Raw genomic sequence first — 14,578 nt, 5'->3', positions numbered from 1 at the left:
TAGATGTAAAACAGTTTAAATTAGAGACCAAGATATGTATGATTTCTAACAGTTTACTTCACCATAAGTTATACTGTTTTGATGAACTACCAGTTGTTGGTAAGAAGAGCAGTTGCAAGCTTGGGTGTAGCTCAGCGTTAGAGTGCTTGCTTAGTGTGTGGGAGGCCCTGGGTACCATCTCCAACATCTTGAATTACAAAAAAAGCATTAAAATGAAGGTAGTTGGTGATGATGTATTGATAAATATTCCTCCAAAATTTCAGGAATTCCATGTATTGGTATGTGCTCAATAGTGTTATGTTATTATAAATGGAAGCTTTATTAAAATACTAATAACTGGAATTCACTGTAATCCCTGATAGCATGTAATGAATACTAATACTTAGTAGATGACAGCTATCCCTTAGTCCTATATAAAAATGAGCATCAGTAATGCTATATTCTTCCTTAAAAAAGAGAAAAGGGCTTGGGTTTAAATTTTTTTGTTATTGATTGACTGCACATCATGAAGACTTTTGCATGCATCCTAGGTTGTGCTTCAGTATTCATAAATTCAGAAGGACCTATGATTTATAAGGTGTGTTTCTAAACCTCTTGGAGTTTCTAAACTTCTACCTTTCTTCTAATGCTGTAAAGATGTCCTGTGCCTAATTTTGAGTATCACAGTTTTCCACACTTATTTTCTCTTCCATACTTTACTTTTGTTTGTTAAGAAACTTGGAGAAAAGTTCAAGATTGAAAATGTCATAGATGGGCTGGGTGCTAGTGGCTCATGTCTGTAATCCTAGTTGCTCAGGAAAATGAGATCTGAGGATCATGGTTCAAAGCCAGCCTGGGCAAGAAGTCTATAAGACTCTTAGCTTCAATTAGCCACCAAAAAAGCTGGAGGTGGATCTGTTGCTCAAGTGTGGTAGAGTGTTAGCCTTAAGCACAAAAGCTCTGAGTCCCTGAAAGCACTCAGTCCCTGAGTTCAAGCACTGGGGGGTACACCTCCCCCCACCCCCACCCCCAACCCCACTCCCAAGTCAAAGATGGGAAAATCATATGAAGTTGTTTAGAACTACTTTAAAGTTAGTGAATTGACTCTTAATGAGGATTTGAAGTGTGTGTGTGTGTGTGGGGGGGGGGGAAATAGTTGTAGATATTGAACCATTTCCTGCTGTTTTCTTGATGTTTCAAAAAATGGAGATTGGAGATAGTAAGACAGCTATGTATAGATGAGGCATATTAATAGGTTTTAGTTTTCCTAAGTTAGAAGAATAAATACTAACCTAAGAGTACATTACAGTATATTCAAGATATTTGTTCTATTTGTATAGAGATAGCTTTCTAGATTTTGTTGTATATTATTCCTCTAAAAAACGCAGTTTTTAAAATTTGAGCTAATATTTATGTGTATAGTAAGATTATAGAATAACTTATATATTGCCCAGAATGTTGGATTGGCTCCCTTGCAGCTCTGTAGCCTAATCTAACAGTTTTTTTGTTCAGTTACTGTTTTTAAATTTTTTTTTTTTAAGCTGGGCATTGGTGGCTCACATCTATAATCCTAGCTACTTAGGAGGTGAAGATCTGAGGATTATGGCTCAAAGCCAGCCAGGCAGGAAAGTCCATGAGACTCTTATCTTCAATTAACCACAAAAAAGCTGGAAGTGTAGCTATTATTCTAGTGGCAGAGCACTAGTCTTGAGCATAAAACCTCAGGGACAATGCCCCCCAAATTAATTAATTAGTTAATTAATTAACAAAAAAAATAACTTTTAGCATGGTGTATATAGGTACAGTCAATGTTGTATCTGATACAAATAAATACTGATTTTATTTTATGCTTAAATATTCATATACTTGAAGGGTTTTGTCTGTACATCAACCTAGCTAATACTGAGTTTTATTTTGGTTGGGGAGGATTGGGGTTAGAGGATTGGTTGGTAAAGTGCTTGCCTTATGCACAAAGCCCTGGGTTCAATCTCCAATACTGAGGAAAAAAAAGTTTTTATATATGTTGAAATTAACCTACCAAAGTATTTACAAATGGAGGTATTTATTTACTTACTTAATTTACTTTGGTCATTTTTGTAGGATCCCATAGTCCATTGTTGCCTTTACCGAGTCGCTACAGAATGGGCTCTCGAGATACACCTGAGCTTGTTGCATATCCATTACCACAAGCATCTTCCTCTTATATGCATGGAGGAAATCCCTCTGGTTCAGTTGTAATGGTTAGTGGATTACATCAACTAAAAATGAATTGTTCAAGAGTTTTCAACTTATTCTGCTTATATGGAAATATTGAAAAGGTAAGGTTTATTTTGCTAGAATGTCTGTTAGTGATTCTGAAAAGGATGCAGACATACATCTTCTTGCATTGGGAATATCTAACTTCAGTATTGTGATCCACATAAACTAAAAATCCAATATGCCTGAACTTCAGAGATTATATTTTTGATAAGTAATTAGTATAGATTGTGATAAAAATATTTAAGATGACCCAAAGTAGAACACACACACACACACACACACACACACACACACACACACACACACACACACACACACACACACACACACACACACACACACACACACACACACACACACACACACACACACACACACACACACACACACACACACACACACACACACGTCTCATAGCTTTGCCAGAAGTCTTGAATTTGGAAACATTTAGGGCTTTTGCATTCTTGTAAATGCTGTAAGTTACCATCTGAGGAACAATTTGCTTTTTTTTTTTTTTTTTTTGTTAGTGTTTGAAACTGACCTGCTTAGGTAGAATGTTAGTACTGTAATATTACTTTTTTTTATTTTAAATTTTAGTGTTCTTTTTCACAGTGATTAAAAACCAGAATACAAGTATTTGAGTCACTAGAATATGGGAGGGTGAACATGGCCTGGAAAGTTGAGTGTTCTTCTTAGTTTATTAATTCTAAAGTCTCCTTGAAGTAGAAACAGCTTTTATGAACTCTGAAACTATTGTATTAAAGAAGAAGAATGTTGTTTGGTCTGAGGATAAAATTTGGAATTGTTTTTCTTATATACTGGCCCAAGAATATGTGAGATAGATTTACAGCATTGGATTAAGTAGATCAAAAGGCGTAGGTATTTATCTTAGAGCTAGGTATTTAGCTAGGTATTTAGTTGAGGTCTGAAAACTGAATATTTGGTAGCTAGGCTTTAATGTTTATTTTAACTTTTCATTACATAGCGTCTTTTTTCTTTATGCTCTTTCTATAAAAACAGACTTAGGCAGTTTGATATCTTCAGTAGTTTTTTGTCTTTTATGTTATGAACTGTTTCAGGTGATTTAGAAACCCCAAATATTTTTGTTTTTCTAATAAAATTTAAATTTTCCAAAGCTAAGCACTAGTTGCTATAATCCTAGCTGAGATCTGAGGATCAAGTTCAAAGCCAACCTGGACAAAAAAAATCCATGAAACTTATCTCTAAGTTAACCAGCAAAAAACTGCAAGTGAAGTTGTGGCTCAAGTGATGATATGCCAACCTTCAGGGAAAAAAAACAAATTGAAAGTGCAGGGCCCTGAGCTCAAGCACAGTAGAGGCACTAAAAAATAAACCACAAAAAACCAATACAACTTATGACTAATTCTAATCTGTTTCACTATCACCTTGTTTTTAATCATTTCAGATATTTAATAACAATAATATGTATTACAGATAATAAAGATATAGAGATATAGATCTATATGTCTATCTTGAAGATATAGGCATATCTGTATATAATAAAAATAATATATATTATATATAATAAAGATGTAGAGACATAGATCTATATATCTAAAAATCTAGTTATACTTCTTTAAAGGATTATGATACTTACCTATCGAGAGAGTTAATTTTTCCTAACTTTTTAAGGGAGATTTACATATATTAGAGGGAATTACATATTGTAAATTTAGTCACTATTAGATTTGTTAGATATTACTGATTAAGCTAATTTGCCCATAAAGATAAATTGACTTCAAGTATAGTTGAAAATTCTGGTACTATTAAGTTTTAAGTGTACGTATAGTGCAAAGTACTTAGATATCCTATTACAATGAGAAATGGAAGTGATAGCAATAAGGATTTGTCTTAGGTTTTTGGTATTCTCTTGAGATTGACATGTAAGAAGCTAGTTGGTATCATGTTAGTTGTGGTACTTACTAGTTTACCTGAGGATTTTCTAAGGACAAGGCTAAATGATTTAACCAATTATCTCATCCAATTCTTACAGTATTATTCTATAATTAAAATAGTGTGAGAGTAGCCGGGCGCTGGTGGCTCACGCCTGTAATCCTAGCTACTCAGGAGACTGAGATCTGAGGATCGCGGTTCAAAGCCAGCCCGGGCAAGAAAGACCATGAGACTCCTATCTCCAATAAACCACCAGAAAACCGGAAGTGGCGCTGTAGCTCAAGTGGTAGAGCGCTCGCCTTGAGCTGAAGAGCTGAGGGACAGCGCCCAGGCCCAGAGTTCAAGCCCCACGACCGACAAAAAAAAAAAAATAGTGTGAGAGAATAAGTGTGACCTTTGCCTAAGGACATGAAAATTCATTACTTATTTTTAAACTGCCCATATCTTGCACTTGCCCTACTGACCATGCTGCCTCAGTGTTATTTTGTGCTATTTACTACAGAGCATTTTGTCTTAACAGAAACCTCTAATCAGTTTGAAGTTATTATTTATTTACTTAAAATTTTTTGACCATGTACTAGGAAGAGTATGCTTATTACTAAATCTCTAGTACCTAACATAGTGCTTATCAAAATATTTTAGATACTTGTTTATTGAATAAATGGATAGTGAAAAAAATCTAGTCATTCACATTTTATAGGGTTAGCTAGTATCTCAAGTAAATTGTCTCCAAATTATATAATTAACAATTAAAAGAGCCAGGATAAGCTAGTGCTCATCTTCAGTGTGCACAGAATATAGAATATAGTTATAGTCTTTTTTTTAAACCTTATTAAATTTTGATGAGTATCTTATTCATGGCAGATCTGGGTGATCTTCTGTTTTTTACTTTTACCACTTAAATCATATTGTCTTTTAGAAATTGTTTCTATGAAAGGTAATTAAATGGTCTCTTTTGGGATTTTGTGTTAACAGGTAAAATTTATGAAGACTATTCCTGGCACAGCACTGGTAGAAATGGGTGATGAGTATGCTGTAGAAAGAGCTGTTACACATCTTAATAATGTTAAATTATTTGGGAAAAGACTTAATGTTTGGTAATTATCTTAAGTGATTATTTAAAAATATTTAAAATTTTTGTCCTTTTATTAAAGACATTAATTTCAATTTTAGACTATTTTACAATAGCAGAATCTGAAATAAGCAGTAGTAGTTTTTATATTATAGACAAATTTTAGAGTTAATGTAATTCAGAATTTACCCACATATCCTTAGGTTTTACTTCTGTGATATTGCAACAGCATGTTAAAATAGGCAAGTATTTATTTTAAATGTTTTCTAACATGAGCCTTGTGCTGGTGGCTCATGCTGAAATCCTAGCTACTAGGCAGGAAAATCCATTAGACTCTTTTAACTCAAATAAACCACCAAAAAAAGCCAGAAGTGGAGCTGTGTTCAAGTGATAAAGCACTACACTTGAAGAAAAAAAACAAGAAAGACAAGAAAAAGCTTAGAGCCAGGCACGGGTGGCTCACGCCTGTAATCCTAGCTACTCAGGAGGCTGAGATCTGAGGATCGAGGTTCAAAGCCAGCCCCGGCAGGAAAGTCCGTGAAACTCTTATCTCCAATAAACCACTAGAAAACCGGAAGTGGCGCTGTAGCTCAAGTGGTAGAGTGCTTGCCTTGAGCTGAAGAGCTGAGGGACAGCGCTCAGGCCCAGAGTTCAAGCCCCACAACCAAAAGAAAAAAGAAAAAGAAAAAAAGAAAAAGCTTAGAAACAGTACCCAAAAACCTTAGTTCTAGCCACTGGACACAAAATGTTTTCAAACATGAGAATGGATTTTTCTTTCCACTTGATGCCTTAAACTATAGGAATGATTGATTATAAACCAGATACAAATAACCCAAATACAAATAGTCTGTTATATGTGTGGAACTATACTTATGGGTTTAACTAACCATAGATGAAAAATGCTCAGGGAGCCAGGTGTTGGTGGCTCATGCCTATAATCCTAGCTGCTCAGGCTGAGATCTGAGGATTTCAGTTCAAAGCCAGCCCTGGTGGCTCAAAGTGGTAGAGCTCCAGCCTTGAACAAAAGAGCTAAGGGATAGCACCCAGGCTCTGAGTTCAAGCTCCATGACCATCTGGAAAAAAAACAAAAACAACAGCAACAACAAAAAAACTCAAAAAAAAAAGGTGTACATACTTTCTTCATACTATTATTTTCTAAATATAGTTAACAACTACTTATAGCATTTACATAGCACTTTATGTTACAAGCAATCTAGTTATGGTTTAAAGAACATGAGGGGTCATGCATAGATTATATGTAGATTGTATGCCACTTATATAAGGGACTTGCATTTTTGATACCCGTGAATATCAAAAGGATATCCCCAAGGATACAGTAAATGAATATACTTTAAGCCATAAATGCCTTCTTTTGTTAAGATTCATGCAAGCATTTTGTTTTTTACCTAACAATATATTGTGTATGTTTTTCCTTTCCAATTTTCAGTGTGTCTAAGCAACATTCAGTTGTTCCAAGTCAAATATTTGAGCTAGAGGATGGTACAAGTAGCTACAAAGATTTTGCCATGAGCAAAAATAATCGCTTTACAAGTGCTGGCCAAGCATCTAAGAATATAATCCAACCACCCTCGTGTGTGCTACATTATTACAATGTTCCACTGTGCGTCACAGAAGAGACTTTCACCAAGGTAGGTGCTGAAATCTGTAGTGTATTGATGTTTCCTATTTTAAGATTTGTATCTTTTGAATGCCCATGTTTGTTTTGTGTGGAGGGTGGGGTAGGTGTGGGTGTATGTATGTGTGGGTATAACAGGGTCTTACTGTGTAATTAGGCTGACCTTAAACTTTCTTTTTTTTTTTGGGGGGGGGGGTCCGGTTATGGGGCCTGAACTCTGGGCCTGGGCACTGTCCCTCAGCTCTTCAGCTCAAGGCTAGCGCTCTACCACTTGAGCCATAGCACCATTTCCGGCTTTTTTTTTTCTTTTTGCTTATGTGGTGCTGAGGAATTGAACCCAGGGCCTCTGGTATGCAAGGCATGCGCTCTACCACTGAGCCACCTTCCCAGCCCTGACCTTAAACTTTCAATCCTGTCTCCATCCCCATAGTTCTGGGATTGTAGGTGTGTGCTACTACATTTGGTACTTTTGATATTACTAGTATTTTGTTTATTTGGCACTTTTTGATAGCCATTCTTTCACTATTACATTTTCTGGATTATGTTCTTCATGAATCTTTCTTGGTTTGTGGCTCAGTCCGAGAGTTGGAATGATAATGAGATACCTTTACTTCTGCATTCAGAAACTTATTTTTACCATAACTTTAAGCTTCACACAAAACTTCATCCATCTTTGTCATTTTCCATATATAGGGATGCTTCAGAAAATAGTTGATTTTCTGGACTCCTTGCCTTAGATACTAAATATATATTCTCAGGCCAACCCTGAGAACATGAAAAAAAAACTTTGTTTTTATTGTAAAGCATGAATGTATTTACATAGTTTATGAAGGTTCATTATTAGAATTTTTTTTTTTACGCCAGTCCCAGGGCTTGGGCCCTGCCCCTGAGCTTCTTTTTGCTCATGGCTAGCACTCTACCACTGGAGTCACAGCACTATTTCTGGCTTTTTCTGTTAATGTGGTATTGAGGAATTGAACCCAGGGCTTTGTGCATGCTAGCCAAGCACTCTACCACTAAGCCACATTTTCAGCCCTAAAAATTTCTTTTCTCAAAGGAATTTATGCTAACCTGAAAATACACATTGGATTCAGTTGATTTTGTACTCAGAAAAGTGAAGGTAGGCTATTTATTTGGACCATATTTTTAATAAAGTTTTGCTTTTCTTTGACAGTTGTGTAATGACCATGAAGTTCTTACATTTATCAAATATAAAGTGTTTGATGCAAAACGTAAGTGAACATTCACTTTTTAAAAAGTTTTCTAGATAAATTGAGGATAAGCAAATAACAATTGGGCATATGTTTTGTTTTAGCCTCTGCCAAAACACTTTCCGGACTATTAGAATGGGAATGTAAAACTGATGCAGTAGAAGCTCTTACTGCACTTAATCACTACCAGATCAGAGTCCCGAGTAAGTACAATACTGAGTGTCTGAGTGTCTAATAATTATTCAATGGGACTTTATCTTCAGAAACATGAGACAATAATTTGAAAGCATTTTGGAGGGAATATAGGATATTAACCTTGCACATTCTATGTGTATGCTGTACTGTGAAGAATTTTTGTTGATGTTGTTTTGTTTTTGGTTGTGGGGCTTGGACTCAATGCCTGAACACTGTCCCTGAGCTTTTTTGCTTAAGGCTAGAGCACTTTGCCACTTTGAGCGACAGAGCCAATTGCAGTTTTCTGGTGGTTATATGGAGATAAGAGTCACAGACTTAACTTTCTGGGCTGGCTTTGAACTATGATCCTTAGATCTCAGCCTCCTGAATATCTAGGATTATAGGTGTGAACCACTGGTACCTGGCACCCAAGATTTTTAATACAGAGAGGCAAAAAATATAGAATCCAGGGCTCGGAAGGTGGCTCAGTGGTAGAATACTTGCTTTGCATGCATGAGGCCCTGGGTTTGATTCCTCAGCATCACATAAGCAGACAAAAGCAGAAGTGGCACTGTGGCTCAAGTGGTAGAGCGCTAGCCTTGAGCTGAATAGCTAAGGGACAGACAGTACCTAGGCCCAGAGTTCAGTCCCCACGACGGACAGAAAAAAAAGTATAGAATCCCACAATCTATGTCATCCTTGTATTAGCTACCCATTGCTGTATATTTACCATAAAATTTAGAAGCTTAAAACAGCAAACCTTTGGGCTGGGGTTATAGCTTAGTTGCTAGATCACATGTGAGGCTTTGGGTTAGATTTCTAGCCTGCAAAAACCAATGTTCTGGAAATCATAGATATCTTAATGTATTTTGTAATTTTCCCCTCTTCTTGTCTTTTAATTGGCTTTTATATAAATATATGTATTTTCTGCAAAGTGGACTTTGCTACTTAATCATGGTTTTTTTTTTTATTTGTAATATGAACTCACTAAAGAATATCTCTTAAGGCTTTCAACACTAGGAATGTAGCAGTGAACAAAGTGCCTGTTTGATGGAACTCACTTTCTAGTAAATTAGTAGTTAATCTTCCCTTTATTGTACAGACTTCCCCTTATGGTACAGATAAATTCTCCTTTGAATTTTTGTTTCTAAAACTGTAAAATAATGAAATAGTTTACTCTGCCAATTCAATATGATCTTGAAAGTTTGAAGTGATTAAACTGTTTATTTTTTTACAGATGGTTCCAATCCCTATACTCTGAAGCTTTGCTTTTCTACATCATCCCATTTATAAGAAGAGAAGAGCATGTTAGAATTTATGTTCATCTTTATTACAGTTTTGAAGCTACAATTAAAAAAATATCTAAGATGGTTGATCTAATTATTGTTGCCTTGCTTACTTTAAGATCCTGTTCTGTAATAAACATATTTTGCCTCAAGTAAATTGGTTGTAAACTTAAATATTGTTTTCATTTTAAGATAGAGTATCATAATGTAGACTGTCTACAGTTTCATTGTAGATTACATACATATATGATTCTAACTGTATTACTATAATTTTTCTTCCACAGTAAAATATATTTGCATTCTTAATGCTAATTATCTGCAAGTATTTTTCCATTGTGTGAGATTAATGCAGGTGAAGGTATTGCATTTTAATATAGAATTCCTATCATATGTTTAGATGTTGAAGTATGTTACATTAAACATAACTTGTATTTATTATTTTAATCAAGTTTGAGAATAACATTGAACATGCTGACTTTTAAGATCTATAGATTTAGCTGATTTTATATTTTTGAAAGGCTAATAGACATGGATACACTTGTACAGTATGCACTCAAACTTATTTAAATTGATGTATTTTTTTTAAGTCATTGTCCATTTGTATTGACATGCTTCTGTTTCTAGTTGCAGTTTGGAGATTTTATAAAGTTATAATAATGAGTTAATGTGTTCATCTTCATTTGTTGCATGTGACCTAATATTGAAAATATATCTGGCCTTGAGATTTTAGTAGAGGTTATAATTAACTCTTCATCTATATGAAGATCTAAGATCCATGGATAGCTTTTACAGAGCTCATGAGCCCCAAAAATTATGTGTAGAATTTTGGTTATTTACATTTTCATTTTCACTCTTTGATCCATCATAATATGTGTATTTTTCTATATGGTACAAGATTTAAGGATCTAATTTTATTTTTAATCAAAATGGGTAGTTATTTGTCTCAACACCATTTATTAAATATTCTCCCACCATATCTGTTTCTTTTCTTTTTACATAACCTTATATGTAGGCAAATGAGTTTTAAAAACTAAGCATATTAAAGTAGGAACTATTAGTGCATTTATTACAAAATTCACAGCTTTTCAGTAATAAATGGTATAGCTATTTTGTTTTCATCTTTAAAAGAAGAAGGAATGTGTTTGATCTAGCTAGATAACTGGCAGAAGCAGTGTGTGAGCCTGAGACTTTTAAACAAATTTCAAGTTCCATTTTAGTCTTACTACTTTATTTCTAATTCTAATTTTTAAAAATCGTCTTAATCCTTTTGGAATTGAGGCAGGAATTGAAAACTAAGCTGTTGAATAGAAAAGCTAGATGGAAACTGGAAACACAGTAACATTTATTTCTCCTTGAATTTTTTTCTTCTTCATATATTGGGGCCTGAATTCATGGCCATGCACTGTCACTTGGCATATCTGCCATTGGCAGCTTTTTTCCTGGTTAATTGAAGATATAGTCTTGAACTGGCTTCTAGTGGAGATCCTTGGATCTCCTGAATAGCGAGGTTTATAGATGTGAGCCTCTAGCACCTGGCTTCCCATTGGATTTTGACAGCAATAGATCCCTTTTTTACTCAAAAATCTAGAGTTTTTTTAGACCTTCATCATGGATCCCAGTAAATTAAGCCAAGTGTAACTTGGTGGTATGATATGTAAGTGTAGGATATTGGGTTATGTGTGTTTCTTATTCAATCTCAGTTTAATGAAAGTATGTTTACCTATTACAATAGTTTTCCCCCTCCTTAAATACTTTCATTACAAAATTTAAGTGGCTTTTAATTTTAAAAGATAATTTATAAGTCTATGTAATAATTGTTTACTTCCCATTCTCTAAAAACTAGTTATCTGTTACAAAAACTTTTTAAATTTACTAGTTAATTTTTTGCTTGGTGGTGTTGTTCATGCATGTAACTCCAGCTACTCAGGAGGCTAAGATCTGAGGATCGCAATTTGAAGCCAACCCAGCCAGGAAATCTGGAAGACTATAATAAACACCCCAAAGCTGCAAGCAGACCGGCGGTTTAAGTGGTAGAGCATTAGCCTTGAGCTAAAAAGTCTTAAGGGGCAGCATCTCTACTCTGAGGTCTCACCCCACTACAGGCAAAGGACACTGAGAAGGGGTGTGTGTGTGTGTGTGTGTGTGTGTGTGTGTGTGTGTGTGTGTGTGTGTGTGTGTGTGTGTGTGTGTGTGTGTGTGTGTGTGTGTGTGTGTGTGTGTGTGTGTGTGTGTGTGTGTGTGTGTGTGTGTGTGTGTGAAGGGGTGTGTGTGTGTGTGTGTGTGTGTGTGTGTGTGTGTGTGTGTGTGTGTGTGTGTGTGCGCTCAACTGTGGAACTAGCAGGGCTTTGACAATTTGCCTAAAGCATTCCTGCTGTGAATGGAGTTGGCTTTTTTGAACAACCCATTCCTTTTTCCTTGGCTTCCCCACATTATTATTCTGCTTTGAAGAACACATTTCAGAGCCGTTTAAGAAAATATGTGAATGGGCCTTGACTTTAATATGGAAATTCTACATCCACATTCAAATCTCATTACTTAGCTAATAAAAAAATCTGCCAGGCTGTTAGGAATGCTAGCTTCCTTTTAATAAAAGCTGCACTCTCCTCCTGAGGGTTCTATCCCGCAGTAAAAAAAACCAAAAACTTGCAACTGCATCTGATGAGAGCATCTGAGTTTGGTTACATGAACTGCTGGAACAAAAATCAAACAGGGTCAGTTATGTTTTATTTTTTTAATTTGTAGTGCCTACTGTAAGAATGGATTGGCTAGGTAACTAGGTGTTTTAGTAGCTGTCAGTGATCCTTGAATCTTTTTCTGGAATAAAGACATTTTGAATCAAGAACATTCTTGATTAAAAATCTAAAGAACCGGGGACCTTTGCTAAAAAAAAAAACTCTCGGCTGGGAAGGTGGCTCAGTGGTAGAGCCTTGCATGCCTGAGGCCCTGGGTTCGATTCCCCAGCACCACATAAGCAAAAAGAAAAAAGCTGGAAGTGGTGCTATGGCTCAAGTGGTAGAGCGCTAGCCTTGAGCTGAAGAGCTGAGGGACAGCACCCAGGCCCAGAGTTCAGGCCCCATGACCGGACCCAAAAAAAAACAAAACCTCCCTAGGTGAGAAAATTCATTGTAAGAATATCAGTAGCTTTCTTACGGCTATTTGGCTTGAGCAACACAGTTCACTAAGGGTCCCCATGAAGATTCAGCAAGCCTTTGGTACTCCACATTTAGTCATAGAAGGTAAGCCTTAAAAAGTAATTTATTAGATGAAACAAAACGAAGGTTCATTGCTTCTATTCCTCAACATGATTTCCAGTGCTGACCAAGGTTATTAGGGATTTTAAGTCTAGTGGATATTGAATCCATGATTCTGATTTTTTTTTTTGAAACTTAGCATTTCATCCACAGGCATACAAAAATTTAAAACGATCATAAATCCCCTTCTTAAATGTGTAAATTACTATAAATTTAACACTCTTAACATTACTTTTAGCAGGCTTTGAACTTGAACAAATGCAACGGGCTTAACTAGTAAAAGTCTAGGAGAACACTTGAAATTCTGTTTTAACTTCTTAGGAAGTTAGTAATGCTGGCTATTACTAGTTATCCATCTTGTCTCTACCCAGATTCATAGAGAAAGGCTTGAGTGAGCCTAATTGTCTTAGTCCATTATTTTTAGCACTGTGCCTTAAGAGAAGTACCTTTTAAGGGGCAAAAATGCAGGGGCATTTTTGGTAGTGTATCAGGCTACTCTTTAAAATTTTGGGTACTGGAGTTTAAACTTAGGGTCTTGTTCTTGTTAGGCAGGTACCCTACCATTGAGCCATACCTGCAGCCTTATTTTTGTACTGGATCACAACCTACCTATTTTAGGCTGGGATTGGCAGACAAGTGCTTCTGAGACTACACTTTTCTGCCTAGATTAGCCTGGAACTTTGATGGTCCCAATCTTGGCCTTCCACAAAAGTAGGGCAAGTGTAAGCCACGGTGCCCAGCTATTGATTGAGAAAGGTATGAAGAATTTTCCTGCATGGATGGGCTTGAACCTCAATCTTCCTGTTCTCAACCTCCCAGTAGTAGTATAGACATGAGCCACCAGCACCTAGCTAGGAATGTGCTTTTGTTGAGAAGGCACTAAAAACACTTCATGGTTAGGAAGAACTATTGGTTGTACATGACTTGGAGCACTGCAATAGATATTCATATAAATACCTATGTGTGTTGTTTTGATCCTAGAATCTTTGTGTATAATCTTTAAGGATTATAGAATTATACACCTCTGCCCTTCTCCCTTTCCTTGTCCTTTTTCCAGGTGTAGTAAATTACAAACTAGATAGGACTCAGATTTTGTGATCTGCCCAAATTTAAGCCTATTAGGAAGGAATATAATGAAGTTAAATTTGACCTCATGTTTGGATATTAATCTTCAAGATTTTATTTTTTATGGTTCTGGAGATCAAACTTGGGACCTTGCTCAGGCAGGTAAGTATTAGGAGGAGGACATACGGTCTATTATGGATTTGCTCAAAAAATTCATGGGCTACTTCATTTAACCTGCCAAGTTTAATTTCAATTTTGACCCTATTCTAGCATACATAGGTGCTTTGAAATCTTGCTGAGGAATTCAGTAGAATAAAAATGTGTTAATGTGTGAAATGTATTTGTAAGTCTTCTAGAAGGTTTTGTCTTTTTTTTTTAACCTTAAGTGAGATAGCTAATGTATTTTGTGTGCTTAAAGATGATATGTGATGAAACTTGAAATTTTCCCACGGTAGGAAATAATTGATAGTAATGATGACCATGTTGATGACCTTGATTATGGTAGAGCTTTTCTGCCAGACTATTTGTTAGATGGATAAATAGCATTTATAGGATTTCTGTCCATTGAAATCCAAACTTGTCCTACAAAGGCCTAATATATTCATTGATTTGAGCCAAAATTAACACCACTTGAGTCCCTACAGGGGTCATGTCATGTATTTGCTCTAAATGTTAGTTTCAGAATCATACAAACGTGTTATTTATCTTTCTGAGGAAGGTAAGGCTGATTT

The 14,578-nt window shown here is 35.7% G+C and overlaps 1 protein-coding gene across 1 annotated transcript in view; it reads left to right on the top strand.

Moving 5' to 3' along the window:
• Nucleotides 1–10,191, top strand: part of Hnrnpll (heterogeneous nuclear ribonucleoprotein L like) — a 34,748-nt gene extending 24,557 nt beyond the window's left edge. Inside the window, exons 8-13 of the mRNA XM_070025407.1 lie at nucleotides 2,080–2,297; nucleotides 5,128–5,249; nucleotides 6,672–6,873; nucleotides 8,035–8,092; nucleotides 8,176–8,274; nucleotides 9,483–10,191. Coding sequence (XP_069881508.1) covers nucleotides 2,080–2,297; nucleotides 5,128–5,249; nucleotides 6,672–6,873; nucleotides 8,035–8,092; nucleotides 8,176–8,274; nucleotides 9,483–9,538 — 755 coding nt within the window. The 3' untranslated portion in view covers nucleotides 9,539–10,191. The remainder of the gene's footprint in view (nucleotides 1–2,079; nucleotides 2,298–5,127; nucleotides 5,250–6,671; nucleotides 6,874–8,034; nucleotides 8,093–8,175; nucleotides 8,275–9,482) is intronic.
• The last annotated feature ends 4,387 nt before the right edge of the window (nucleotides 10,192–14,578 follow it).

The sequence above is a fragment of the Dipodomys merriami genome, unplaced genomic scaffold, assembly GCF_024711535.1.
Source record: "Dipodomys merriami isolate MVZ:Mamm:240054 unplaced genomic scaffold, mDipMer1.0.p SCAF_17, whole genome shotgun sequence".
Classification (NCBI taxonomy): Eukaryota; Metazoa; Chordata; class Mammalia; order Rodentia; family Heteromyidae; genus Dipodomys; species Dipodomys merriami.
Note: the sequence above shows the minus strand (reverse complement) of the source record. Positions and strands in the feature narration are given on the sequence as shown.